The 27,939-nt window shown below is 43.5% G+C and overlaps 1 protein-coding gene across 1 annotated transcript in view; it reads left to right on the top strand.

Moving 5' to 3' along the window:
- Positions 1 to 8,559: 8,559 nt before the first annotated feature.
- The window catches only part of LOC133344609 (kinesin heavy chain-like), a 34,189-nt gene continuing 14,809 nt past the window's right edge, over positions 8,560 to 27,939 (top strand). The window contains exons 1-18 of the mRNA XM_061554621.1: positions 8,560 to 9,126; positions 12,659 to 12,746; positions 12,987 to 13,060; positions 14,208 to 14,312; positions 15,170 to 15,218; positions 15,419 to 15,474; positions 16,067 to 16,154; positions 17,000 to 17,124; positions 18,100 to 18,204; positions 18,808 to 18,956; positions 19,098 to 19,246; positions 22,127 to 22,332; positions 22,768 to 22,836; positions 23,927 to 24,133; positions 25,134 to 25,277; positions 26,316 to 26,504; positions 26,703 to 26,820; positions 27,749 to 27,825. Of these exons, the coding sequence (XP_061410605.1) occupies positions 9,001 to 9,126; positions 12,659 to 12,746; positions 12,987 to 13,060; positions 14,208 to 14,312; positions 15,170 to 15,218; positions 15,419 to 15,474; positions 16,067 to 16,154; positions 17,000 to 17,124; positions 18,100 to 18,204; positions 18,808 to 18,956; positions 19,098 to 19,246; positions 22,127 to 22,332; positions 22,768 to 22,836; positions 23,927 to 24,133; positions 25,134 to 25,277; positions 26,316 to 26,504; positions 26,703 to 26,820; positions 27,749 to 27,825 (2,124 nt within the window). The 5' untranslated portion in view covers positions 8,560 to 9,000. The remainder of the gene's footprint in view (positions 9,127 to 12,658; positions 12,747 to 12,986; positions 13,061 to 14,207; positions 14,313 to 15,169; positions 15,219 to 15,418; positions 15,475 to 16,066; positions 16,155 to 16,999; positions 17,125 to 18,099; positions 18,205 to 18,807; positions 18,957 to 19,097; positions 19,247 to 22,126; positions 22,333 to 22,767; positions 22,837 to 23,926; positions 24,134 to 25,133; positions 25,278 to 26,315; positions 26,505 to 26,702; positions 26,821 to 27,748; positions 27,826 to 27,939) is intronic.

Below are 27,939 nucleotides of genomic sequence, written 5' to 3'. Positions count from 1 at the left end.
GCTGGGCCCGCATCCCGGGTCCGCCACAACAGGAGGCCTCATTACCGGCCAAGCCGCCCAAGGATCCACCGAAACAGGCAAGTCGGCACGCACCAGACACCCGGCAAGGCTTTACACCTCACCCATCACCTTCGTTGTGCGGTCATAGTGTTGTTGTTAAAGAGGGACCTTCGACGGGGCCTTGTCGCTCTGTGACGCAGTGGCGCAAATTGGCACGGAGGGTTGTTGCGGCCGCTACGGGTTCGTCCACCGTGCCGGGGTCTATACAAGGGGTGGACGTGCGCATTTTGGTCGATTCCGGGGCGTCCGCGACTATTATTTCGGATGTCATTTTTCATCTGTTAGGCATCCCACCCGGGGCCGTGCGTCCGGTTTACGGGTCGTGCGTCGCTGCGAACGGGGGTAGTATGGGCATCGTGGGCCAGGTGGACGCTAAAATATCTATTGGGGATGTGTCGGCCTCGGGCGTTGTGTTGATTTCAAGATCCTTGGCAGTTCCCTGTTTATTGGGCACTGATTTTCTGGCTAAGATGCCTATTTTGATCAAAATTAATGAGAATTGTATTGAACTGCCGGGTGGCCGTCAAATTTCGTTTCTGCCGTCGCCCTGGGGGCGACCTGCTTCGGCCGTACAAGTGCAGGCGCTATCCGTGGCATCTGTTGATATTCCACCTGGTTCACAGATGCTTATTCCCCTGCGGTATCGGAAGCCCCTGCCTGGTCGGCTGGGAGCGGTTGGGATCTTGTTGTCACCTTCAGCCTCGATAACGGCCGGATCGGCGCTGGTCGGAGCGCAGACCATCGTCCGGCCAGATCAATTACCGTTTTTGCAGGTGCTCAATGCGGGTACGGAAAATGTCTGTGTCCCAGCCGGCACGGTTGTGGCACATGCCACCACGGCATTTACGGCTCACGATTGTTCGCATAGCCAGGGAGTGGTTGCTGGTGTTTCCGAGCCTGTGGCTTCGGATGACCGCTGGATTGCTAGCTTATGTGACGGAAATTCTTCCCTGTCTGTGGATCAACGGGGTGCGCTTCATAAATTGTTATTGACGTATTCCGATGTGTTCAGCTCCAATGATTTGGATTTGGGACGCACCTCATTGCTTCACCATCACATTGCTACAGGCGACGCTGCCCCTATTCGGTTGAATTCGCACCGAATGAGTCCGGCCGAGCGAGAACACGTTCGGGGGGCAGTGGAGGATATGTTGGCTGCGGATATTATATCGCCGTCGAACAGCCCATGGGGCGCGCCTGTGGTTTTGGTTAAGAAAAAGGATGGCAAATTGCGATTCTGTGTTGACTTTCGAAAATTGAATAAGATATCGGTGGCAGATGCGTATCCCCTGCCGCGTATGGACGACTCCCTCGACGCATTGTCGGGGGCTAAGTATTTCTCTACACTGGACCTCTCTTCGGGATTTTGGCAGCTTCCCCTTGACGAGCCCTCACGGGAGAAGACCGCATTCCGTACGCCGCAGGGGTTGTTTCAATTTAACTGCCTTCCGATGGGGCTGAATGCGGCCCCTGCCACATTTCAAAGGCTCATGGAACTCGTTTTGACGGGGTTGCAGTGGGAGACATGTCTCATATATTTGGACGATATCATCGTCTTCAGCCGCACATTTGATGAACATTTAAGGCGGCTGGAGACGGTGTTCGCGAGGATGCGCTCCGCGAACTTGAAATTTAAACCAAAGAAATGTCACCTACTGCAACGGTCCGTCCGTTATTTGGGGCACATCGTGAGTGCTGAGGGGGTGTCTACGGACCCGGAAAAAACGGCGTGCGTCCGAGATTGGCCGACTCCGGTCACCGTGGGGGATGTACGTCGCTTTCTGGGATTTGCCTCGTATTATCGAAGATTTGTACCGAATTTTGCGACCATCGCGAGGCCCTTGCACCTCCTTACGGGTAAGGGACGTAAGTTTGCGTGGGGACCGCCGGAAGAGGCGGCCTTTCAGAGTCTGCGTAATCTGTTGGCTACCGCCCCAACATTGGATTATCCGGATTTCAATCAACCGTTCATTCTTGATACGGATGCGAGCGACACAGGTATTGGCGCGGTGTTGTCTCAGTCTAAAGGGGGCGTAGAGCGCGTCGTTGCGTATGGTAGCCGGGTCCTGTCGCCCGCGGAAACACGCTACTGTGTCACTCGCAGGGAACTCTTAGCCGTTGTTTTTTTCCTACGTCAGTTTCGACCGTACCTGTACGGCCGTTCCTTTATCGTACGTACGGATCATGCGGCCTTGCAATATGCCCTTAAAATGGATCAACCTTCCGGCCAGCTGTCGCGTTGGTTGGACACGCTGCAAGAATTTTCATTTCAAATTCACCATCGTAAAGGGGTGCGCCATGCGAACGCAGACGCACTTTCTAGGTTGCCGCAGCGCTCCCCTTGCAAATGTGCGTCGGGGACGCAGAGATGTGCGCCCAGCCTACCCCCCCCTCAGCCGGTGGTATTGGCTGTGGAGAAGTCGGATGCTACTGTGGAACCGGGGCCGACTGATGGGGTTTTGAATCTGCCACGGTCTGTTTGGATAAGGGAGCAAATGATGGATGAGTCGTTAGTGTCCTTGCGGAAGCGATCCAAAGTGGAGGTTGGGGGTCCGGTTACGGAGGGTGCGCCGGAAACCGCGGTCCGAGATGGTCTGCTTATGTGGAGGGAAAGTCTCCAGGAACACTGGCGTCTAGTGGTGCCTGCGTCCCTCCGATACGAGTTGATTAGAACTCTCCATTGTGACACGCTATTACATCTGGGTGTGCAGAAGACCTTGTTGACGTTGCAACGTCATTATTTTTGGCACGGCATGTCGACGGATGTCGTGGGGCACGTCCGCGCGTGCCCTGACTGTGCCCGGCGTAAGCCTCCTAAACATCCTTATGTGCCACCCTTACAGTCAATTCGGGTGTCTCGGGTCAATGAATTGGTGGCACTGGACATTTTGGGACCTTTCCCACCTTCGGCGAGGGGTAATAAATATTTGCTGGTCGGGGTTGAGTACCTCTCCCGTTGGCCGATGGCCTGGCCGTTGCCCGATCAATCGGCCGCGGCCATTACCGACGCCTTTTTGTTCGGATATGTTATGGACAAGGGTGCGCCGGAGAGACTCCTTACGGATCAGGGCCGAAATTTTTCTTCGAAATTATTGGCGGAAGTATGCGCGGGCCTAGGGACTAAGAAGGTCCGGACATCCCCATACCATCCGCAAACGGATGGTATGGTTGAGCGGCTAAACCGGACATTGTCTGCCATGCTGTGCCACACGGTGAGTGAGCAACAATCGGATTGGGACCTGCACATCCCGGGGGTGCTTTCGGCGTACAGGATGACTCCTCATGCGGCTACGGGTTATTCGCCATTTTACCTTATGTATGGTCGGGAAAACGTGCCGCCAATGGATGTGCAGATGGGAACCGGTGTGAGGGGACCTTGTAAACCGCTTCCTGACTACATTCGGGACACTGTTCGCCGGGTCTCGGAGGCGCGGGAGAGTGCCCGTGTGGCTACGGCCAAAGCTCAGGCCCGAAATGAGAGGTACGCACGGCGTTCCAAAGGGGAGTGCCCCTGGAAGGTTGGGGACCTGGCCTGGCTCCATTGCCCGCAGGTGCGGCCGGGTACCTCTCCCAAATTTCACAAACCTTGGCGAGGGCCTGTCCGCCTCATTGAGGTTCCTAATCCTCAGTCGGCGCGTGTTCAAATTGGTTCTCGCCGCTGGTTTGTTCACACGTCGCGCTTGAAACCGTATGTTGCTCCCCTACATGATGCATCATCTCCCAATGTTGCCTTGCCGGGGTCTGTTGCTGCCGACTCTCCCCCGCCTGCGTCCATTGATCTTGCTAGAGCGCCTGTCGTACCTGTTCCAGGCAGGCCGGCCTTGACGCCGGAGGGGACGAGGCGCTCTGCTCGGAGGGTGCCTGCCAGATCTGCGGGTCCTTCGAGCCCTGCAGCCCTTCCGACCCCGCTGCAGACGCATCCGCGGGACAAGCCCAAGACTGATCCTTCAAGGACACGGGACGTTGGTGGACTTCCAACAGCGACAGGGGGATTTCACCCTGTCGCTCCTCAAACTCAATCACGTTCCCGTTCCGCGGATGGGCCGCCGACCGTCCGGGACGGGCCGGCGACCCGCACACGCTCTAAATCCCTTGTGTTTCGTTGATTGTTATGTTGTATTGTTCTTACTGTGTATTTATTGCCTGCTTCTGCTACGTTATTGATTGTTGAGTTGTGTTGATTGTTCTTACTGTTATATTGCATGCTTGGTGTCCTTTGGTGTGTTACGCTCGGGTTCGCCCGCATTACTGTTGGTGTTGTTCAGCCGAGGTCGGCTGGGTTTTTCTCCACGGGGGAGGGTGGTGTAATGCGGGCGCGGGCGACCTCCCGGATGTGACGTCACGGAGAGGTGGAGTTAGGTGACGTGGGAGGAAAGGTTAAGGTTCTTAAGGGAGGAGACCGGAAGAGGAAGGCAGAACGAGTGGGACTGGACCAGAGTAAGGCCACGTGGGCAAAGCCAAGGGGTGGCAGCGGCGGCCAGCGGTGGCCAGCTAAGGGAGCAGCCAGCGGAGCTGCGAGAGAAGACAGCGGTGGGGCGGCTGGAGAGAAGGCGGACGAGGAGCTGCGGGGAACACAGCCGGCGAGGCTGTGTGTGAGGGAGAGGCTACGAGAGCGACGAGAGGAGAGAGAGGCTGAGAGAACGACGAGGGGAGAAACTGCAGGAGAGCAGTATCAGTGTCAGTATAGAGTCTTATAGAAGGACAGCCGTGCGGGTTAAGAGAGAAGAACCGAATAAAGGACACCAAGCCAGACATCGTGGTCGAGTCCTTTATTACAAATGTATAATTTTGAGCGTGTTGAATGTTTTATCGGTATATTGTCCTCCCAAATAAATGTGTTAAGATTGAAGAACTCAGGTGACCTCTACTTTGAGTTTTGGTGAATCAATGTGTAAGTTGTGGTGGAAATTTAATTATAGCATGAAAGGGCTTTTGAGACAGTTGAGGACAGTTGTTCATTTATTGATCCAGGATTTTTAAAAGTGGTTTTGAAACATTGTTTTAAATAGTTTAAACATTGCTGCCATGTTTTAACCGTCAATTGAACATTATTAAAAATTTCCAAATCATTAATCTCTAGCTTTTAAAAAAAAATTGGGATTTTTTAATCATAAATATTAATATTGTTTTTTTTTGTCCTGATCCAACATCATCTTATCTGAAAAGATGACTCGCGAAAGTTCCACTCCAACGGGGACGTCATCGCTGTGTGCCAAGTGTTTTTCCAGCCATGGATTGGCTCATTGCCGTCTTCTACTGTTGAGCAGGATTGAGTCAGCTTTATTTTACATTGGCAAGTATTGAAATCCTCGTGGTGCAGTAAAGTCCTCCATTGTATGCACATTTAAACCTTTGAATGAACGTCTGTGCACAGTATTCAAGCCATGTAAACCACTTGTATTTTCCACGCATATTGTAATAACACTACCACACACTTCTATCCAGGATAAATACAGCATTAGAGGCGTGTAAACATAGATCCATTCTCCAAATAAAATATGATGCAGTATCCAGTGCAATTTAGATGTGTATAACATGTGCCACCTTATCTCATACACCTCCCATGAAGTAATCATCACTGCAAATGCATAAATATTAATGCCCTTTAAACTATTAGTTATAACCAAATGGGCAAGGCGAAGTATGCGCACTCAGACGCATAATGATATCACTCCAAAAGTATCTAGCACTTTTATTTATAAACTTTTGGCGCGTTATCGAAGAGTGCTCTGCACTGCATCCAAGAAAAGGCCGATATGTGATGTGCCATGACTTTTTACAAAAACTCGGCACTGTACTGTATCTCCAACAAGCATGTACATGTAGTGGAACTTGAGTGGCACTGTGAAATCCCACACGCTTGGACATGACATCATTTCATTGTTGCCAGAATGTGTCATTCGTCACCAGAGCTAAGTTTGTCTCCTTCCATTTATGGAATTGGAGAAGCGGATATTATTTGGTCTTGGGATTCTAAACACTGTACTGCTGTATAAACGCATGAGCTATTTAGATTAACACAATACACAGCCCGTGTATCAATCAGGGCCTTGCTCTTGTGTTGACCATACTTAACCCCCACCACACACACGCTAGTCCGTGTGGGTTAGTTAAGGCGGGGAGCATCGATGTGGATTTTAATCTTGACCTAAAGCTTTCGTGACTGCAGGAATTCATATTCTTTGGGTCTTTCGGTAAAGTCACTTAGATAAGTTTAAAGAAAATAACAAAAAATTACGACATTTCGATCTCAACACAAGTGCTCGTCATCAGGAAAAGGGGGTTAGCCTCTAAAGGCAAACTGATTATAAAGGTTTAAAACATTAACCCGTAAAAACAAAGTTTTTCACTATAAATCCTTTATATGCGTGGCGGCGAGAGTCCTCTCGTCCTCTGGCTTGAGATGGCTGCCACCTATGGGTCAGATGATTGCCTGCCACCATTATGCAACTGGTAATTAAATATAATTTATTTTTTCCTAAAAAGTGTACAATTTTTGAAAAAAAAATTCACGAACATTAATTGTCACGCACAACGAGTCTGTGTGCAAAATGTCAGCTCGATTGGATCACGGGAAGTGGGTTAAAAAACGACCGAAAGATTTTCACGGTCGTAAGCGCGCAAGCAAGTGAACTTAATATAAAGGATTAAACAAGTATAACCCGTAAAAACAAAGTTTTTCACTCTAAATCCTTTATATGCGTGGCGGCTAGAATCCTCTCGTCCTCTGGCTTGAGATGGCTGCCACCTATGGGTCAGATGATTGTCTGCCAGTATTAAACAATTGGTAATTAAATATTTAATTTGTTTTCCCTAAACAGTGTAAAATTTTGGAAAAAACTTTTCACGAACATTAATTGTCTCGCACAACGAGTCTGTGTGCAAAATGTCAGCTCGATTGGATCACGGGAAGTGGGTTAAAAAACGACCGAAAGATTTGCACGGTCGTAAGCAAGCAAGCAAGTGAACTTAATATAAAGGATAAAAAATTGTCGCAGCCCAAGTGTCAGCAACATGGGTGAGGTAGCTAATGTTAATGTAAGGGAAGTTGCTGCTGGAGGTGATGGGAGTTGTTGGTAGTGATGGTGCTGGTGGTGGGCTTCTACCAATAAAGGGAGTCCAGGTCTTAAATGGAAACATTACAGCCAGTTATGGGTTCAACTGGTTGATAACGTCCTTCCAGTGATTGCTGAGTTTGTACCCATCTTCTCAGTTGAAATTGTGTCTGTATATATGGATGGCTTCATGAATTAATATTTGTTGATAGCCAGTGGGTTTGCAAAGTACCTTCGTCTTAGAGAAATCAATTTCGTGTAAGCCAACCGCATTAAAACAATGATCAGCCACGGCCGATGTATTGGTCCTCCCGTGTTTCAGATCTGCCTTATGTTCACGAACACGGTCCGAGACATGTCGCTTAGTTTCCACAATGTAACGATTGCTGCAGACACAGCTTAGTTTGTAGATGCCGGTTATTACATGTCAAGGATCACATCCTTGAAACAATTTTGGTGACCCCTGCTATATATGGCAAGGTGATGGTTTTGATTGGGTCCTCAGATGGTTATTTTCAAACAGTTGGGGTGATAGCTTTAGGGATTGTGTAGTATGAATATCCATTCGTCTTGAGAGCTTGGTGTACATGTTCCAGTTCCACTGGCTAGGTGATGATGGTCGGAAATACATGGTTATAGGGCAAATGTTTTGGTCCGTTTTGTAAGATATATGCGTGCTATTTATTGTACGTATGCATTGTGTCCTGTAGCACATGCATGGGTTTGATGGCCTAGTTTAAATGTAATAAAGCCACTTGCAGTACTTCTACCACACCAGGTTACTGTGATACCTATAGCTGTCAACCCATACGGGTTACCCCCGTATTCTTGTACAGGGAAATTGAGTTTTCAGGTCAAATATGCGCTTCAAAACGGACACATGTGTTGTCTATTTGTGTTCTTTCCCTTGTGATTGAGACTTTGTAGGATGAACGTTGAGATGTATAAGGGCACGTGGTGACCAATAAGGTCTGAATTGGTCGGTAATAAGTTAGGCACTTATCAGGGGTTGACAGGTATTGATACCTAATATGTGATTATGAGATTTTAAATGGTTGTTCGCCTAACCCCGCACCTCTGATTAGCACTATTGGCTACGTATGGCGTACCAGTCCAACGTACGTTCACCCAACACTTCTACCAATCAGGCTTCATCGTTCACTGTATTAGTGAACAAAACGCTAATTGTATTATAATTTATGTTAATGCTACACTAAACAACGCCGCATAAATTATGCTAATCATATGCAAAGCTGCCATTTTGATCCCTTCGAACTTTTTTTTTCCCCTCCGCGATGAGGAACAACAACGACGTCGCCCATTGGCCCGCACCGCCGTCTCAGCCGTGACGTGCTCCGTAGCGCGCCTTCTGATTGGCTGTACGGGGGTCGTGAAGGTGGGGGGGGTGATTTCTTTGGGCGGTGATTTTGCCGGGATCCATCCGCGTCGCCGCTTTGCTTCTCTCCCGGCCTCGCCCCTCATCCGCCGCCGGGTCCGTGGTAGTTCCTCTCTCTCTCTCTCTCGCTGGCCCGTCAACTCAATTAGAACCCCCACACCTCCCGCAAAGCTTTCATTTAACTCTCCGACCCGCTTGTTTTGGCGGTCAACTAAGCCAACGTTTCACTCCTCTTGATTTTCCTTCGGTGGTGGCACTGGCTGGCTGAGGCCTTCTCTGTAAGGCCTTGCGGGGGGGGTGGTGGTGGTGGGCCGCAACACGGGGCCGGGTCCTTTGAGTTATAAACATCAAGTCACCGTCAACAGCAAACAGCAGCAGCAACATCATCATCATCTTCGGCGGAGAGTCAACGTTTAACAGCAGCCACGTACGAGCTGCTTGTTGTCGGCGTTGGCCAAGTGTGGGGTTGTGATTAAGACGAGAGTCGAGATGGCGGACCCCGCCGAGTGCAGCATCAAGGTGATGTGCCGCTTCCGCCCCCTCAGCGACGCCGAGCAGGGCCGAGGCGACAAGTTTCTACCAAAGTTCTCGGCGGAAGACAACGTGGTGTTGGGGGTAAGCGATGTCATTGTGGCCTTTTCGTTGGTTGGCGGCGGCGAACGCAAACAACAACAACACCACCACCACCACACCCCGCCATAGCGATGGAGGCGATGGCTCCCGGCCGTGGGAATGTGGAATGGCACCAGCGCTGCCAGCAGAGATGAGCGGCCGTGCCTTTGAGGTTTTGTTTGTTAAAGCCTGGTTGGTACAAGTGTTGGGTGAATATACGTACACGTTGGACTTCTTTCGCGCCGTACGTAGCCTATGGTGCTAATCGGAGGTGCGGGGTGATAGCGCGTATTAGGTAGTCCATACCTGTCAACCCTTTATAAGTGCCTACCCTATTACCAGACTATTCAGACCTTATTCTTTGGGTCTTTCGGTAAAGCCACGTAGATATGGTTGAAAGGAAATGACAAAAAAAACTACGACGTTAAGATCACAACACAAGCGATCGTCCTCCTGATGAGAATTCCTGCAGTCACGAAATCTTTAAGTCAAGATTTAATTCAGACCTTATTGGTCACCCCGTGCCCTTATAAACCTCAATAGTGGCACTTTGTACGGGTTGAAAGACTTTGTCATCAACAGCGGAATGTAGAATGTACACCGTTAAGTAGATAACAGGTAGATAGATACATGAGTGTCTGTCTCTAAGGTGGTCGACCTAGGTCGAGACTTGTCATCACTAGGTTAGGGGCTGCCCAAACGAGACGATTGCCGCATCGATGCGCTTTTCTCTGGATTTGATTCGAGTGCCACTTTGTCGAAAATCAATTGAGCATCCATTGGAAAGATTGGCCGCCGCTGTGGGAATGTGGAATGGCCACCACCTGCTCAGTGTCTGGATAAACGTGAGTGATGATTGGCCTATACTTGAGCCGCCAGTCGAGGCTGCTACCCACCATGGGAATGTGGTCATTTCACCACCAAATAAACCATCCTGGCGATCTCCGTAGGATGACCAACATGGACTTACCACATAAATGGTATTCACCTTATACATCCACGTAGCCAGTGGTGGAAATTCATCATTCCCATGACAGGCGATAGTTCGCATGAGATGTTAACTTGCTGATTTATAAAAAAAAAATGCCACTTGACAATGGCACCTCTGCTTAGCTGTGTAAAAATTAACCAAATTGCCACTTGGCCATCCACTGGCAATGGCTGAGAGACACGTTGCTACGTGTTTGAGTCAAATCTACAGAACAATTGTTTGAATGCATGGCATTTTTTTTATACTGTATCAAGTTATGCCACATTTCCAAAGTTATATTGAGTTAAACTTATTTTTAGCCACCTCTACTCCATTAAGACGCCAAGCAGACATGGCCCTGCTCACCGCTGGGTTCGAATCCAGCGGGCTGCCCTGGTTATTACTGCGAATGTAATAAACGTATTAACACACCCCGTCTGCTTTACAACGGACTTTAGACCCCTGGTGTATTTATTTCTTTAATTTAGGCCATTGTGTGGTGTTTTCATGTTATAAATTTAACAAGTTGGAAACAATAATGTGAATAATTGGCGTTATGCATAACAATCATCGGCCCCTGCTGTTTGACTCATGCACTCGGGTCACTCTGACAATTGAGACTGTCCTGGGTCTCTTCGCACCGCGTTAAACTAAATAATTTTGAAGAGGATGATTGAAATCTAGTTGTTTAGAAATGGATTATTAAAGCTTCTAGCCTATTATTTCTTAACACCAACTGGTTGGCTTTATACGCTTAAGTTGCTCTCTAACCCTACGCTTTTGTACATATTGTAGGTACTGCAGTGTAAATAAATCATTGTGTGCTGGGCACTTGAATAGCGCAGTCTGTTATTTCCTCAGTTTTGGAGTGCGGTGGCAAGAGGAGGTGGGTTTTTGTCACTGATTTGCAATTGCACCCAGCCGATTGTAAAGTGACACCACAGATTTGTGGAGTCGCTGCTAACAGTTATTCTAACGCGCCACGAGCATGCCCGTCACTATTGCGCAGTTGTGCAAGAATGCAGAATATGGCTTGCAGAAAATTCTGCATTGCAGCTGGTTGTAAGATTTGGCAAAGCATTACTAGCTTGGATCGACTGCATATCGGGGGGCTTAGGGACGTTGCATAATTAACGTGGAATTTATGGGATACTAAGTCTACATCACTGTACCGCAGTGCTGCTTGGTGTCCTCGTCCTGGACGCCTGTGCAGTGTCCACTCCCTCCCTGTGTGTGGTTTTGTGTGTGGTCACTGGAACTGGAAAGACTGCTCCACTCCTATTGGGGAATCTACTACCTTCATTGTCGTGCAGGGATTACAGAGGATTTCTTTTTAATGAAAGGGTTGTATAGGCCTGGTGCTCATGCAATTTTCTGCTCGAGATCTCCGCACATTTATCGTTTGTTGTGTATTTATAGACGGTTTGAAGAATTTACGAATGTATTTTCACTGAAAGAAGATTTTATTCATTTTAAAATTGTATTGAATATATTAAAGTGTTTCAACCCTTGATTCGTATTTGTTTTTTGGTTGAGCCGCATCCTAAATTCGTGTCATTAACCCTCCACCACCTGACAAGATTGTCATATTTATGTTTAATACACTTGATTTTCCTCTGCATGTCTGTGATGTGTTATCATCATTGCACAGTTTTTAAGATCACTATTAAGAGCATGATATTACATGTTTTTATCTTACTGGATTATGTTAAAGTAATGGTTAGAGTAGATGACTTGCAATTTGAAGCTTCTGAGTTCATATCACAATCCAGGTTTTACTCAGCCCGTCTGTCTAGGGTAGTGGTACCTAACCGTTTGCTTGTCATGTGCCTCCTACCAGTCCAATCAACTGTCACGTACCCCTACCAGCCCTATGATTTACACGCTCACCTCAACAGTTTATACGATACTGAAATGAATTAAGTAATTAAAATTCACACTATTTGCATTTACACACAATTAACACCTAGGATATTTAGTTAAAATTTCATTTATTAAGAATGAACTAAATGTTTGCAGTTTCGTATTTACATTTTATTTTCACTTAAAATTCACTTTTGTACTTTAAAATTTAATCTGAGTGACTTGGCATCACCAAGAAGTAGAGGAAAGGCTGAGTTTCACTGGGTGTGGAAGGCTAGATAGACTTGATGTTCTTGAATTCACTTTGGATTTGTAAAACAAATATAAATATGATAAAACAAAGGGCTAAGAGCACTAGCAGCACATAGGACCCTGGCGTCTAAGTGCATGGGTGCACCGAATTTCATACCACAGATAAATAAACCGTTTTAGAATTGCTAGTGCATCACTGCTTTGTAACCCTACATAACCATACCCCATGTGATCACCGCCATTCTGTGAATTATCTCTCACTTCCTAGAGACGGGGGGCATTTGTACCACTGCTCTGCGGTCAATAAAATAACCACCGGAGCACCTGGCCCCACCATAAAAATGTAACATTTCCATCACGGACTCATGGCCGTCAACAAAGATCACTGTTTTTGTTTAAGAGGGGGAGACGTTTTGGCTTTTGATGTCTAATCTGATTTTTGTTTTTCAGGGGAAACCATATATATTTGATCGAGTTTTTCCTACAAACACCACACAAGAGCAAGTATACAATTGTTGTGCAAGACAGATTGTCAAAGGTCAGTGAAAGCAAAATGCGTGACTGGTTGTAGTGCACGTTAATGTGTCACACGGAATAATATGCAAATGTCTGCAGTAAATCATAGAGGGCAAACTCTAACTTTACACCTTCCTAGTGATCCTAACTTTCCTAAAGAATGAACACAATCTCTTGTAAAATCCTGATGCTAATAAAAAATGTTCTATCCCAAAGTACAGTATGCTGCATTGTACTAACCATTTATCTCTGTTCATTACAGATGTGCTTGAAGGGTACAATGGCACAATTTTTGCATATGGCCAGACTGCATCTGGGAAAACGCATACAATGGAGGTTGGTAATCAACGCAGTACATGTGTACTGCACTTGTAACTCATTTACGTGACATTAAGTCGATGGTTGAATTGTTACTCTTTCATATAATAATATTATTTTGTTGGGAATTGATATTGGTAAAAAAAAACGCATCTTCAAATTATGTTTCAAGCTTTAAATAATAACAGTTAATATGTATGTGGGGGATACTTAGCATTTTTTTAATTATAGACGTGTGGACTCTTTTCATGATCGGTTACCTATTGAGATGGCCCAAATACTGTATTCAAACACTTAACACCACATACTTCAAAGATGTGAACATTTGACAGATCCTTAGCATGAGCACTGTTGTTGATCACAAAACAAAATGAGATGAGTTAAGCTCTACATACTGGCATTAAAAAGGCTAATGGGTTGTTATGATTGTCTGTTTATGCTAAGCTTGTTATAGTTGTTGCGGCAGCCAGAGGGATAGAGCACATTTCAAATCCTGCAATAGAAAACAAGTCGACTATATGTAATGGACAATGGAATATATGGAAAATGAATATTGCTGTGCTTGGCAAGGCAAACCTGTGTAATGTGCTTTTACTTGAGTTGTTTGGCAAATAGACATTTTAAAGAGGAGTCTCAAATAAACGAAATATTTCAAGGATGCTGTTTTCACTAACTTGCACTCAGAAACAACTCAATACCTCTTAAAGTTGGAATATACAGTAAAACCTTGGATTTAGAGCATAATTCGTTCCAGAAACGTGTTTATAATCCAAAGCACTCGTATATCAAAGCACTCATATCAGTTGTGATCACGTGATGCTCGGCAGACAAAACGTTTACGTACTACTCGTATTGCAAGACCTCGCTCGTTTATCAAATTAATATTTATTTAAAAAATTGCTCGTCTTGCAAAACACTCGCAGACCAAGTTACTCGCAATCCAAGGTTTTACTGTATATTGATAGCACAGCTTCGTAGTGTACATATACATTTGTTATTCAGCAGATTTAAATGTTTTCGTTGGAGGGAATCTTTGAGTAACTGAAAGGAGTTACCAACGCATGGCCTGGGGCAGCAAACATACTTCGAGTGTTTTCATATGTTTATAAATATATAGATTGATGACGGCACTAACCAATTGCACTTATTTCCCCTCCCCTTCTAGGGCAAGCTGCACGATTCGGAATACATGGGCATCATACCACGGATAATACAGGACATTTTCAACTACATCTATTCAATGGATGAGAACCTTGAATTTCACATCAAGGTACATCTCCTTCCTGAGCTGCAAATGCATGCTCTTGCTTGAATTTAATGAAGCGATTTCATCTTGCCATGTTGCCTCTGTATTGATGCTCAGCACATATTGTGTGAGGTAGTGTGTGTGTTGTGTGTGGACAGTGGTTGTGCAACGGTTAGCTCCCAGCGCTATGAACCCAGCAATCTGAGCTCGATTCCTGCTCACGGCCAACACCAGTGATGACCATCTGAATCGGTCCTCCCCTAGGTCGACTCGGCCTCAAATTTGTACCTTGTGCGATGTATAAACATTTCCACGAGGGAGACAGGAAGCCGGGCATGGTGCTGGCCTCTTTCCCCTCATGTGCCATACCGGCCTTCATAGGTGCTCGCAAACTGCACTTTTCCAAAAGGTCTCTTAGGCTATATGGAGGATCTTTGTGCATATTATTGCATAGTAGTGTGAAAAAATAAGCATGTTTTATTACACCACTACAAAATTGAAGCACAAATATTCACAGAGCTACAGAGCATTGTAAGTAGTGTGTGCGTTGCATTCCTATACACACCATCACAGCTGAGAAGAATTATAACCCCCAGTCGAATGCAAATACACCAAATCTGGTCAGGAGCCCAAGTGGACAAAAATGCCCTGGATTGGTTACAATGTTTGCGACACGACAGATTGAACATTAGCATTCAATGATGTCTTCATTTATAATAATGCTATTGAATTAAACAATATTGAGATTAAAAACGTGAAAATAAATGTTGATGCAAAAATGTTCGTCCACATCTTCCAATCTGTCCCTGTCTGATATGCATTAGAAAATGTATGTTTTTTGATGATATGTGAATCCCGTGTTGCATTTTATTTCGTTTAAGGTTTCCTACTTTGAAATCTACCTTGACAAAATTAGGGACCTTTTGGATGGTAAGAATTAGTCATTTCTATTTCTATTATTTATGTTAGTTTTAATGTTATGTATTTAAGAATTAAAGTTTATGCATGTTTTTTCTTGTCAAATTGAATGTTTTGCTTATAGATAAGTTTGTACTGTTATAAATGATCAAGTTGAAGTGCATTTTTAGGTCTTAAGATTTTAAATAAACCTGAAAATCTTGTAATTTCAGTCTCAAAGACCAACTTGGCTGTGCATGAAGATAAAAATAAAGTGCCTTACGTGAAGGTAAGATAATAGTAGTTTTATCCATTTCACTTGACAGTTAAACATTTTTTCATGGGGTTGGTTCTCTGTCTGGGTGTGATACAGGAGTCGAAAATAATTTGTATAGGGGCTATTTTCTGTTTAAAAGAGCTATGGAGGTTAATTTTACACAAATGGCAGTGCGTGCGTGTTTAACTTGGCAATTGTCTTTTTTGTCATCAGTGATTCTCTTACTGAGAAACTGGCCCCTTAGAGCTATGTAGAATTGTAGCCAGGGGCTGGTGCCACCAATGAAGGTGGTTGAGGAGAAAGATGGTTTGACTTCAGTTTCTATTTAATAGTTGGAAAATCAGGTTCTTAAAACATAATTTAAGAATATCACATTCAATAAACTTTGTTTAAAAGTGACTGGTTCTTGGATAGCATGCGTGATTTCCAATTCAATTGTATTATTGGGCATGCAGCAATGCCATCATGTTTTTGTATTGTTGTAATGCATTGTTTGTTGTAACTTTCTTACCCACCCCTACTGGAAAATGAGCTTCCGATTCCTCCAGTATAAATACATCTGATTCTGGTAGTACAACTTTTCTGTTTCCTTGCATTTGTATAGGGATGCACAGAGCGATTTGTGTCTAGCCCCGATGAAGTGATGGATGTCATTGATGAAGGAAAGTCCAACAGACATGTGGCTGTCACAAGTGAGTTGGCTCCCCGATGAGTCGTACCGAGCTGTTGCGAGTGATGAGATTTATCTTTTAACTTGTGATTTCAAATCCTTGACAAATATTTATGGATCCGTCTGATATTAACATTAAACCACCATCGTTGCTGCTGTATACATTGACAAGTGATCTAACGGATCAAGAGACAGTTTAATAAATTATCGTGTAACCACACTTAAAAACAGTTTCTTGCATTTTTTTCCATTATATACCAAGGAAATTAACTTTACTGTAACTTATTTCTTTACATATTCTTTGACACCCATATACATTGTCTGCAGGCTATACTTTGTGTCATTATTCAGTCTATTATAGGCAACGTGTTTAGTGTATCCACTGAAATTTAATTGATTATTTTTGAAACGCGTGTTCCTCATCCATGTTTCTAACTGCTGACAGGATTGTATTTAAGCATACATACATACATGCTGCCCTGGATAGCACACTAGCCATGCAATCCAGGGGTCCCAAAATCAATCTCCTGGCTCAGCAGTTCAAACAATAGGCAAGTTTCTTCATCCTCTTGCCTCTGTTCACCCCAGCAGGATAAATGGGTACACCACAGTCGATTGGCAGGTAGCATGTGGTGGGACAAAAGTTGGCATTCCCATCTTTGTGAATACATTTTGCCAGCATGGAAAAGTAGGCGAAAAACCCTCTAGAGGAGCTCTCTCTTGAGTTAGGGCTATAGTTTGACCATTTAATAAATTAAAATTTTGCTGGCTACTTTGCCATTACCTTTTACCATATTAAAACATTTCAGAGGTGCTGCTCTAAAACACAAGATATGGTTGCTGATATTTGCGAGTGTTGATCTGTAGACATGAACGAGCACAGCTCTAGAAGTCACAGCATCTTCTTGATCAACGTGAAGCAGGAGAACGTGGAGACGGAGCAGAAACTCAGCGGGAAGCTCTACCTTGTAGATTTGGCTGGCTCTGAGAAGGTAAAGATGTATTGCATTGCTTTTTACTCTCTTGCCTTATTTAAATCTAGCAGACTCAAATTATCCGTGCTAATGACGGGGAGGATGGCCACAGATAATTCAAAATCGCAGATAATACAAAAATATACATTTTCTGCGGATATCTGCGTGCTCAGCGATGAAACTTTCCTGCTCCTGCGCAGAAGAGTCCGCCCACTAAGTGGATAGCAGAGCCACGCCAATCAAAATCATACTTCTCACTGTTGTAAAGATATGAGAGTGCTGTACTGTAAAGGCGATCATGTGGATTTCGGATTAACCGGAGCACATATTTGTTCGGTTCAAGCAAATGACTTGTAATAAACATTTCCAAGAATAACCGTAGATTATTTATTTGGGCTCAAGGGAAAATCCATGAGTTGTTAATTTACGTCAAAATCTCATGTGCGCGGTTAATCTGCACATTGGATAAACCATACGCAGATAATCGAGAGACTACTGTAGTTTTATGCTATATATGGCGGTTAGAATGTTCCACTTGTAGTTGGAAATTACATTTTTTTTGGTCGAGTTTCTTCTCAGCCCATCATCTGTATGCGGGGATTAGCTCGAGTACCAATTGGGAAATCAACAGTGCTTGTCCTGCAGAGAGAGACTGCCATGGTGATGTGGAATATTCACCACTGGCTCAGGGGCCATCAATAAAGATGAGCACCGTCGCCATTTCTAATGTGAGCCAGTAGACACTGGCTTCTTTTCACATTAAGTCAAACTCAGGTGCTAAGCCAGTATGGCTGAAATTAATGGCTTTATTTCCATTGAGAACGCATTAGATTTGGCAGCATTACAACCCTTTGGGGCACATTTTAAAACGTGCCTATTTACTAAAGTCCTTTTTTGATGGCTCTGTAAAGTGCTTTGGGGCAAGTTGTAAATGAGAAAGTTGGAATGTAATTACAGAGATGGCGATTCCCCCCTTCCCCTTTGCGGTAATAGGTGAGCAAGACTGGTGCAGAGGGATCTGTGCTGGATGAGGCGAAGAACATTAACAAGTCTCTTTCGGCGCTGGGCAATGTCATCTCCGCACTGGCCGAGGGCACTGTAAGCCAACGCACTCGTATATGCGACCATCCATGATCCGAATCATTAATTGGTGTGCATTATTCATTGAATGTTGCGCGACACGTTTCTGTGTTGTTTTGAGTTGCGCTGCATCTCTCGTGTTCGAGATCAAATTTTACACTCCACCGCCTGCGGAGGTTGGCCAGGTTGTGGAATCTGAATTTTGAAGACATTTTATGCAATTAAACTAAACTGTGATTGTAAATGTGTAAACCTGTGATTTTAAATCGTTACATGAAGGAAAATATAAAGCAGTTTAAACTGTACATTTTTGGCTAATTGGAGTAAAGTTTTGTAAAAATGTAAGAGAGTGGTCCTTACATAAATTTCATGTCGCTTTACCCAAGCAGTCTCCTTTTAAAGGGCATTTCGGCTATTATTGGAATTTTCAGACAGATTTGAAGAGCTTGGCTAGTCACATTGTACCCTGCCTTTTACTAATTAGTGACCTGGAACCAAATCTTTTGACTTTTAGACATGATGAACATTTCACCGTATCAACTCATTTCATTATATATATCAATAAAAGTGAAGCTAGCATATTTGTGGATTCTTACCTTTTACCTTTTTGTGTTTATACAGAAAAGCCATGTGCCGTACCGAGACAGCAAAATGACGCGCATCCTTCAGGACTCGCTGGGTGGAAACTGTCGCACGACTATCGTTATCTGCTGCTCGCCTTCCTCCTACAATGAGGCCGAATCCAAGTCTACGCTCATGTTCGGACAAAGGTGCGGCACCACGTGACCTGAAGGGGAACTCTCAGAAGATGTCGCGGCCAGCTCGTAATATTATTTTCCGGTCTTGAAAGTTCAACGAATGGCTGGCATGCACTGTTGCTTAATATTTGCACTTGTTTGATGGATGGACAGAGCAAAGACGATCAAGAACACGGTAACGGTGAACCTGGAGCTGACGGCAGAGGAGTGGCGCAAGAAGTATGAGAAGGAGAAGGAGCGCAACAAGGGCCTTCGGAGCACCGTGCAGCGCCTGGAGCAGGAGCTCAACCGCTGGCGCAATGGTGAGGTCCCGTCTTTGCTGAACATCTGGGAAGCGCTGCACATTCGTTGCAAGAAGCACATTCCAACGCAAAGAGCTGTGTGATTTCCGTGACAAATGATCTTTGCCTACACTAGAAATATTACTAAAAGTTTTAACACGTACATTTGTCAGTCATCACAAAAATAAAATCACCGTTTTCATCACACTTCTTACTGCCCATCAGGATAACATATGTTCGGCTTATAGTTTGAGCAGTTGTCTTTCAGAGGGTACCCAGATGAGGGTTACATTAACTTTTGCGTAAATGTGGCTCATAATAAGTTTTTACGACATTAAGTCCAAATATAAGCCTGGTTTGTGTTTTTATCTCATGAAGCAGTGGTAATTATGAAGGTGCTGATGTTTGTTTTAGTTGTTTAAATGCCACTGCCAGTACAGTTAAAAAAATAATATTTAACTATCCCCCAACTGTCTCTTAAGTTAAAATGTACAGCAATATGCTGTGTCAAGAAGATCATTTATAGATGTCTTCAACTTTTTTTGAGATCGTCATCAAAGCAGCCAATTTTCTTATCGCCACATTGTTTCTAAGAGCCTTTTTATGGAGAACAAAATTTCCCACAAGTAGAGAGTTTTGTCCTAAAAATTAAAACAGTTACAGCCTTAGGTTCATAATTTCTTACAGTTCAATGGATTGGTTTATTGTGTAGGAGTCTAATTTTTTTGGAAGGTGAGACATTTTACTGGTATTGTAAGAAACGGGGTTTTGTGTAAATAAGTATATAGGGTGCGGTCTTACACTGTGCAAACAGATCTGAAAGGATGATCTCAGTTCAGTCAAAGGTTGCCACAAAGACATTTCTCGGTGTACTAACATTTGTAGTGCATTGTATATCAGCTGCCAGTGCACTTTGTCGAGTCCAAACCAGACTTTCCTTGCTTAAAGGAGCAATGAAGCAGCACTCATCTCTATTGATGGCCATGAGCTACTGATGGAAATTACACATTCTACTGGTATTCATATTCTTGGGTCTTTCGGTAAAGTCGCGTAGATAGGTTCAAAGGAAATATTCAAAAATAACAGAATACTACGACGCTTCGACCGATTGCGTTGCGATCGAAACGTCGTAGTTTTCTGTTATTTTAAATTATTTTCTTTGAACCTATCTACGTGACTTTACCGAAAGACCCAAGAATATGAATTCCTGCAGTCACGAAAGCTTTAAGTCAAGATGTATTCTACTGGGCGTTGCCAGTATATTTAGCGCAGTGCATTCTATGAATGCGGGTTAGTGATTATGCCTTTTTGGGTCGGCTTCATTATACAGGAAAGTTTTTGTTAATGTTTAAAAAAAATGTTTTAGCAATGTTTAAGGATTACTCAATGATGTTTAATGTAATCCAGGGGTGATAGTGCAGCACAGTCCTATATTAAACCTTTTAAATTGATAATTTTGCTTAACCCTCCCATGCATCATGTGCAATGTGGTGGACTGCAATAATGCATGTGACTGATATTAAATTAATTGAAACATTTGAACAAATTTGGTGTATTGATTCCAAAGAACGCATTCAGCCAAACACAATTTCTCTTCGAATAATTTACGCGTGAGAGTTATCTTTTATTTAACACAATTAAAATGGTTTAATTCACTTCTATTTGCCACTGTTCATATTTGTAATGGAGCTGCTGTTTTTGTTTTCATTGTAACTGGTAATTTTGTTACTCCAGAATTTTTTAAGGCCTCGTTGGGTTTTACACTGAAGAACAACATTTAGTGTGTGGCTTTGTTAACTCACTGCTGGTGACTTGCTGCTATCTCTGTTTAATTGCTTTATAAATGTATTATGCTTTCACGACTCATGGTATTAGAGGGCTACTTGTGATTGTTGTGGTTAACATCTGTGCCATGTTATCGTGTCTTTCTCAGCAGACCCTAACCATAACTTATGCTTCTCTAGTAAGTGTGTGATCACTTGCTTAGAAATAGAATTTCCAAAGTCCTAGGTCAATCTAAATGTCAATCCAACATATTAAGGATTGCACATAGCTTTTTATTGCATGTCCTGCATGCATTTTACCTCCATGTGTAAATGATTTTATTTCCCAGCCATGTGAATAGTAAGTTCATGGTCTTGCACGATGTCATCCTTCCCTGTTTGCGACGATGGATTTTTTTCTCTCCTTGTTTTGCATGTGGTTTATCTTAAGTGTGAAAGCAACTGATCCCTTCCTCAAGTAGAGTGCAAACAGTGTAGTACTTCATCCTTTGTCCACTAAAATAGACATTTTAAATATGAAGCAATGCAATAAATTTGATGATGAAATTGAAAATGTATTCTTCTTTAGTTCATAGTCACTTACTATTTATGTGGATGTGAAATTTGAAGTAACCATTTTTCAAAGTGAACATATTCGATACAAAAAAAAATCGAAAAATAGGATAAGCATAACACTTTTAACTCATCATGGCCAAAAGGCATTCAATGCGTCTTCCTGCTCAAACAAGTATGGACTGGTGCTCAGCTTAGTTTGTGGCTCTGAGCCACTTGTCGGAAAAGAGATGGAGTCACTTGTGGAACCATTTTCATGGTGAGAAGCAATCTGACTTGCCACCTAGTGGTGCTCCAATTTTTGATGCCAGAACGATGATGAGTTGAGTTTCCCCCCCTTACCATCTGATTGCGAGTTTTGCACTCTGTGAGTTGAGCACTCAACCATAGTAGTTATGAATCAAAATTCTCTGAATTCACTGAAATTGCTTTTCAAGTAAACATTTTGAGGTTGCTTTCACATGAGAGACATTTATATGAGAAGTTGCTTGAGATATTGAGTCAACCCTATGATTGGTGAGTAGTTGCCCGCCTTGATGTTCCTGTGCATGCGTGCGTGGGCCAGGCGAGACGGTGCCGGATGATGAGCGCTTTGACATGAAGGACCGCCGGAGCCTGGAGGCTCCGTCTTCCGATAGCTTAGTCTCCCTTCCCTCTATCGCCGCTTCCGTGTTGGACAGCATTGCCTTGCCCACCAGCAAGATGTCTGCTGACGACAAAGTCAAGTACGACCAGGAGGTGGTCAAGCTCTACAAGCAGCTCGATGACAAGGTGCAGATGAAGTGGGGAGATTACGGCAGCAGGGGTAGTATTAATAAACTCTTGATATCAACGTAAAAAGTCTGTTTTTATAGCCATATGCACCCATTGGTTTCCCTGAGACAGAGCTGGAATTTCACATTACCATGATGAAGGCTGTTCTTGCTGTTAGGATGACGACTTAGAATGATGACTGTTGTCAAAATTACCCATTTTCCATTCATGGACGACACAATAATTCCCACTTTGTAGGAAATGACCCAAAATGAATAAGGAGTCTATTGACTCCCAACCTGCATATGAACTTGGGAATTGCATTTTGTGAATCGAGCACTCTCTAACCACAGCCAAAATAGGCTGGATTTTTGGTCGCGAATAATTTCCAAATAATATTTTTAAGCAAATATGTATGTTGTTGTTAACCTCGTTTTTGTGTTATCTTTTCAGGATGATGAGATCAACCAACAGAGTCAGCTGGCAGAAAAGCTCAAGCAGCAGATGCTGGATCAGGAAGAGGTTTGTGGTGGATCCTTGTTGTTGAGATATGTACCCATTACCAAGGGAACGCAGAGCAATGCACACTATGTAAAGCTCGGCTCTCCCTACAAAACGCTAAACCACAATGACCTGTCACATTTTCTTTAGACTTTTTTTTCAATTGAGAAGCAGCAAAGCCATTTATATTGTATACCTTTTGGTAATGTTTGTTTAACATGTGTACAAAGTGCAAAATAATGGGTTCATGTATAATTCAGCTACAGCTCCTGTGACACCTTTTTACTACTCAGTCATTTGTGGTAAAGTAGTTTAGTTACACTTGTCACATGCATAAAACATGCCAATGCTGTATACTATATTAATTTTACGCTAAAACCACCATAACCTTGCGCTGAAGAGCTTTCCATGTTCACACACTGGCAAACAATAGAATCAAATCTCATGTTACCTTCTTATGGTGGAGTAATATTCAGTGTTGCTTAAGGGCTTAAATCTATCCACATTGCCGAGTCGGTGCTTGTTGATACAAGCTGATGTGGGGAATGTGCTGTGCAGTGGGGTTTTACAAGTAGCTGAGAGAGCTTAACATAATTCACCTATATCTCAGCCTTGTGTTTAGACATGGGTCAGACCTTAAAATCACTCTTTATTTAAAACCAGACAGTGAGCAAGCCAGACATTGACTCATGCAAAACAGATATGAATAGTATTAACTGCATGCTAAATTAATTTGCTACTGCCATATCGCATTACTGCTTATTGACCTTGCCAGTCAAACAAAGGACCTTTAAAAAACAATGCATGATAGTTGTATTGACCTGCATTAATGTAATTTATGGCAACGATTAAGTAACTCCTGGGGGAGAACATCTTGCAGAAGGACAACGTGGATAATTAAAATAATTTGATCATATTGATAATGACGCAGTACAAAGTGTAATTTTCTTCCAAATTGTGTTGCAGATATATTAATCTCTCCATTACAAGAGGGTACAATGCATAAGTACCTTTTGAACAGAAGTTGTAATTTTATCATCAAACACCCAGAATGTTTAGGCTCATTGGTGAGACTGCTGACCGCTGGGCTGCCCTTTACTTCTCTTTGCAGCTCCTGGCATCATCACGGCGGGATTATGAGTTTGTGCAGGAGGAATTATCAAGGCTGCAGACTGAGAATGAGGCAGCAAAGGAGGAGGTGAAGGAGGTGCTCCAGGCACTGGAGGAGCTTGCTGTCAACTATGACCAGAAGTCTCAAGAAGCAGAGGACAAGACCAAGGAGAATGAGACCATCTCCGAAGAGCTGCAGCAGAAGACGGTGGGTGCTTGAAAAACGCACTGTGAACAACCTGACCTGTTGCCAAATCTAAATCACCAGTCGAATGTTAACTGTTTCTCTACACTTAGCCACTTCCCCAGTTCATCCTGGTATGACATTGTATGTCTGTTGAACTTCTTTCGTGCACTATATGTAGCCAACCGTCGGTGCGCTAATTTGAGGTGCGGGGGAAGGACAACAAACTCGTGCAACAATTCCATTGTTTGCCATTGTAGGCCATCCATGATATCACAGATGAGTTCATCATCATCATCATTACACGTTTAGGGTTATAAAAATGAGACACCTTTGCCAGTACCAAGTTATTGAATAATAAAAAGGCTTTACCCCTTTTGGTACCAGAATGGGTAAAGGATTTTTATCATTTTATCATTTGATTGCTTAGGGTCGTTTGCAGTTTTTCCTATTACAATTCATCATGATCACTAAAGTCCCGTAATTATAACGATCAGAGCTACACTGAAAATATTTCTGTCCTGACTGCACCTGTAAGTAAAACTTCAATGCATAGAACATATAGCAGTTTCCGTGTTGTGCAACAATTACATTTTATTAAGTCTGTTATTTGATACAACTATTCAGCTGTTATATGACTGGGTATTTTACATCCCATTTATTGAGTGACTTAAAATAGACTCCAGTAACTATTGGACTCCTCACACACTGGTTGCTCTTGAGGTTTATAAAATCATCATGTCATCATGATAGAAATACGTTGATATATTTGCAGCTCTAAAGAATAACAAAACAAATAATTCCGGTTTAGTTCCAGTACAGGTCTGCCAAATGGAAATGGGCCAGTGCTTTTAATATGCTTCATTAAACCTGGAGGATTATTTTAAGAAGCACTGGTAAGCTGTGGTGCCATCAGATTCGTTGGTTGTTGTAACTTGTAAAATAGACTAGAATTAAACACCTTTTTGAAGAGCACTCTCATCTGCTTCTAAGCGCTTTGTGCCGTGTCACTTGGGGCCCCTAGACGTTTCTGTCGAACAAGGAATCGGAGCTGCAGCGACTGCAGGAGGTGACGTCACACCAAAAGCGTCGCGTGGCCGAGATGTTGACGCTGCTCATGAAGGACCTGGGGGAGATGGGAACTGCCATCGGCAACAATGACATTAAGGTGACACATTTCTTCTAATGTATATTGCAAAAATCCTCGGCAACTTTGCCATATTAACCACTTTGAAATACTTTAATACAATGCATTTCATATTAATTTCAACTTCGTGTAATTTTTAAGTTACCAACGTATGTCCCATCTTTGTACAGTACCGGCTTGGTGATGCAGCTTGATGGGATGTGATAGCAACACAACGATTGGCTATGACGACGCCATGCAAACTACGGTTAGCCAAGCCTGTACGTGTCCCTCTTGAGACACGCGCCACTATGTGGAGCATCGTAGCTATGCGTGCCGGCTTGGCCTACGCACTTTGTATGCAGTTGTCTTCAAGAGACGTTGGCAAAGTTCCAAATGTATTCTGTTTTCCAACTAAAATTAAAATATATGAAAATTCATGAAACCAAGATGCTTTTTAGGGTTCAGCTTATGTGCAGTGTTTATTTTCATTTCACTTTAACATTTGTTATACAGGTGGAAAATATAGGATCCCTCACTCATAGATTGTGAGAAGATTACACGATTTGAGTGGGCACTGATCGTGTACATTGTTCTGATGTCTATATGATTTTGGCAGCAATGCAAATTACATATATTTTATGGGAAGTCGAAAGTGACTGCAGAATTTGAACCACTGACTTAGGGCCACTGCCACCAGTGCAGATCAGTACTGCCTCTTGCTAATGTGAGCAATAATTAACATTTATTAATGAAGTCTGTAAAAAGATAACCTTCCACTTTGTAAGGGCAGACACCTTACATTTTTAAAGAAACTGCTAGGGTTATTTTCCTAGCCAATATTAACATTTACAATTAATGATAATCATTTTGCATCGGCTACTGACACACATACCCACTCGCTTCATAAATTAGTGAACTGTTGTACCTTTTATTGTCGTTGAAAATAATGTGGCTTACCTTTCTGACGTGTCTGACCCAAGGTGAAAAGGTTGACCAAATGCTTGGAGAAGGCCGGTTCTGCATATATTGTCGTGAATGCCTTTAGTTCAACGCAGACCTATGGCTTTCCACTTGCAGCCCCTGGAGCTGAGTGGCATGCCAGACGAGGAGTTCACTGTAGCTCGTCTCTACGTGAGCAAGCTCAAGTCCGAGGTAAAGACGCTGGTGAAGCGCACCAAAGTGCTGGAGAGCTCGCAGGGAGACACCAACAAGAAGATGGAGGAGAACGAGCATGAACTGTCCTCCTGCCAGCTGCTCATCTCACAGGTAACCACACAGGCTATTCGCCACCACCACTTTTATTGACAGCAGCACCACTGCCTATGAAACCTCCAGCAATGCGCCCGTAAATGTGAATTAACAAGTTAACTTCTTGTAGCATAACGGACGTCATGATACCAAGAGTAATTTTATTTTGGAATGGGCCCTAAACCTGTGAGGATCGGCTGCATTGGTTCCTTGCAGCACGAGGCAAAGATTAAGTCTCTGAGCGAGTACATCCACAACATGGAGCAGAAGAAGCGGCAGCTGGAGGAGACGTTTGACAGCGTGAGCGAGGAGCTGGCAAAGTTGCGTGCACAGGGTGAGTTGCCCACAGGCCCCCTCCATATTGCAGGTGTGCCATCTTTTGCGGTTTGAGGACACAAAGCATCTCTAAAATATATTTTTGTGATCGTTTTTCACATACAAATTTGCAATGTGTTGTTAAAGCTGTTTGTCCACAGAGGTACCTAACCAGCTTTCCTAAATTTTAATAATATTGGGGAGTGATTAAAATGTTGAAAGATACTTGCCCGATGTGATTGCATGGAGAACAAAGGTGTAAATGTTTATTCGACATGTAAACTCGGAGATGCTGTTGTACGTGTCAGGTGTTCCTTCTGATTATTATTATTAGACGGAGTTTTTTATATTTTGCACCCTGGAGCCCTAGAATTCAAAAGATATTTAATCACTTTCATCCCACGATCTATAAAATGTAAAAGGATTGTGCGAGCCTTTGTAATGTAATTTAGTATCATGACCAGGTTATCTCATTCCAAAGAGCAATTATCTCACAAGGTGGTGAGGTCTTCCCAGGTTAAGGGTGACTTGGCCAATTGGCATTTGATTACCAGTAAACTGCATGCTGTCAGTTGGGAAGTGACCAGTGGTTCTGCTGCAGATTGATCCTGGCTGTACAAATATGGAAATTCCGCCATGTTCTTCTTCCACTAATTACTACTGCCCATTACTAAAACGTCTATGGGGACACATTTTGATATAGTTCTAGCCCGTTAATACATTGTTGTATGCTTTTCTTAGTGAAACGTAACAGTCGTAGTGCATTTTATCTTCAGGCCAGCGGACTCCTTTGCTGTATACCATAAATAACGGGTGAGTCTCTTTATGAATATAATTAATCTGGGAGAATCCCAGGTTACTGGTGTGTATGTGTGTGTATAGGTGCTGATGAAATTGTCTTGTGCGTATAAATTGACCCGTATGCTGCTGTGTTAATCCTTGCACAGAGAAAATGCACGAAATGAGTTTAGAGGACAAAGAGAAGGAGCATCTCGACAAGTTGCAAAATGCCAACGAAATGCAGGCAAGTCTTTTGTGGTTTGAAGGTGCCTTCTCAATGATGCTGTTTTATTTTTAGATGAATACAAACCGAAATATGAACACTGCTTTACTGCCACTAACTGAAATGAGTACCACC

The sequence above is a fragment of the Lethenteron reissneri genome, chromosome 20 (assembly GCF_015708825.2).
Source record: "Lethenteron reissneri isolate LAM-NWPU_2019-01 chromosome 20, ASM1570882v1, whole genome shotgun sequence".
Lineage (NCBI taxonomy): Eukaryota > Metazoa > Chordata > Hyperoartia > Petromyzontiformes > Petromyzontidae > Lethenteron > Lethenteron reissneri.
The sequence above is the reverse complement of the archived record's forward strand: the minus strand, read 5'-3'. Positions and strand labels throughout refer to the sequence as shown.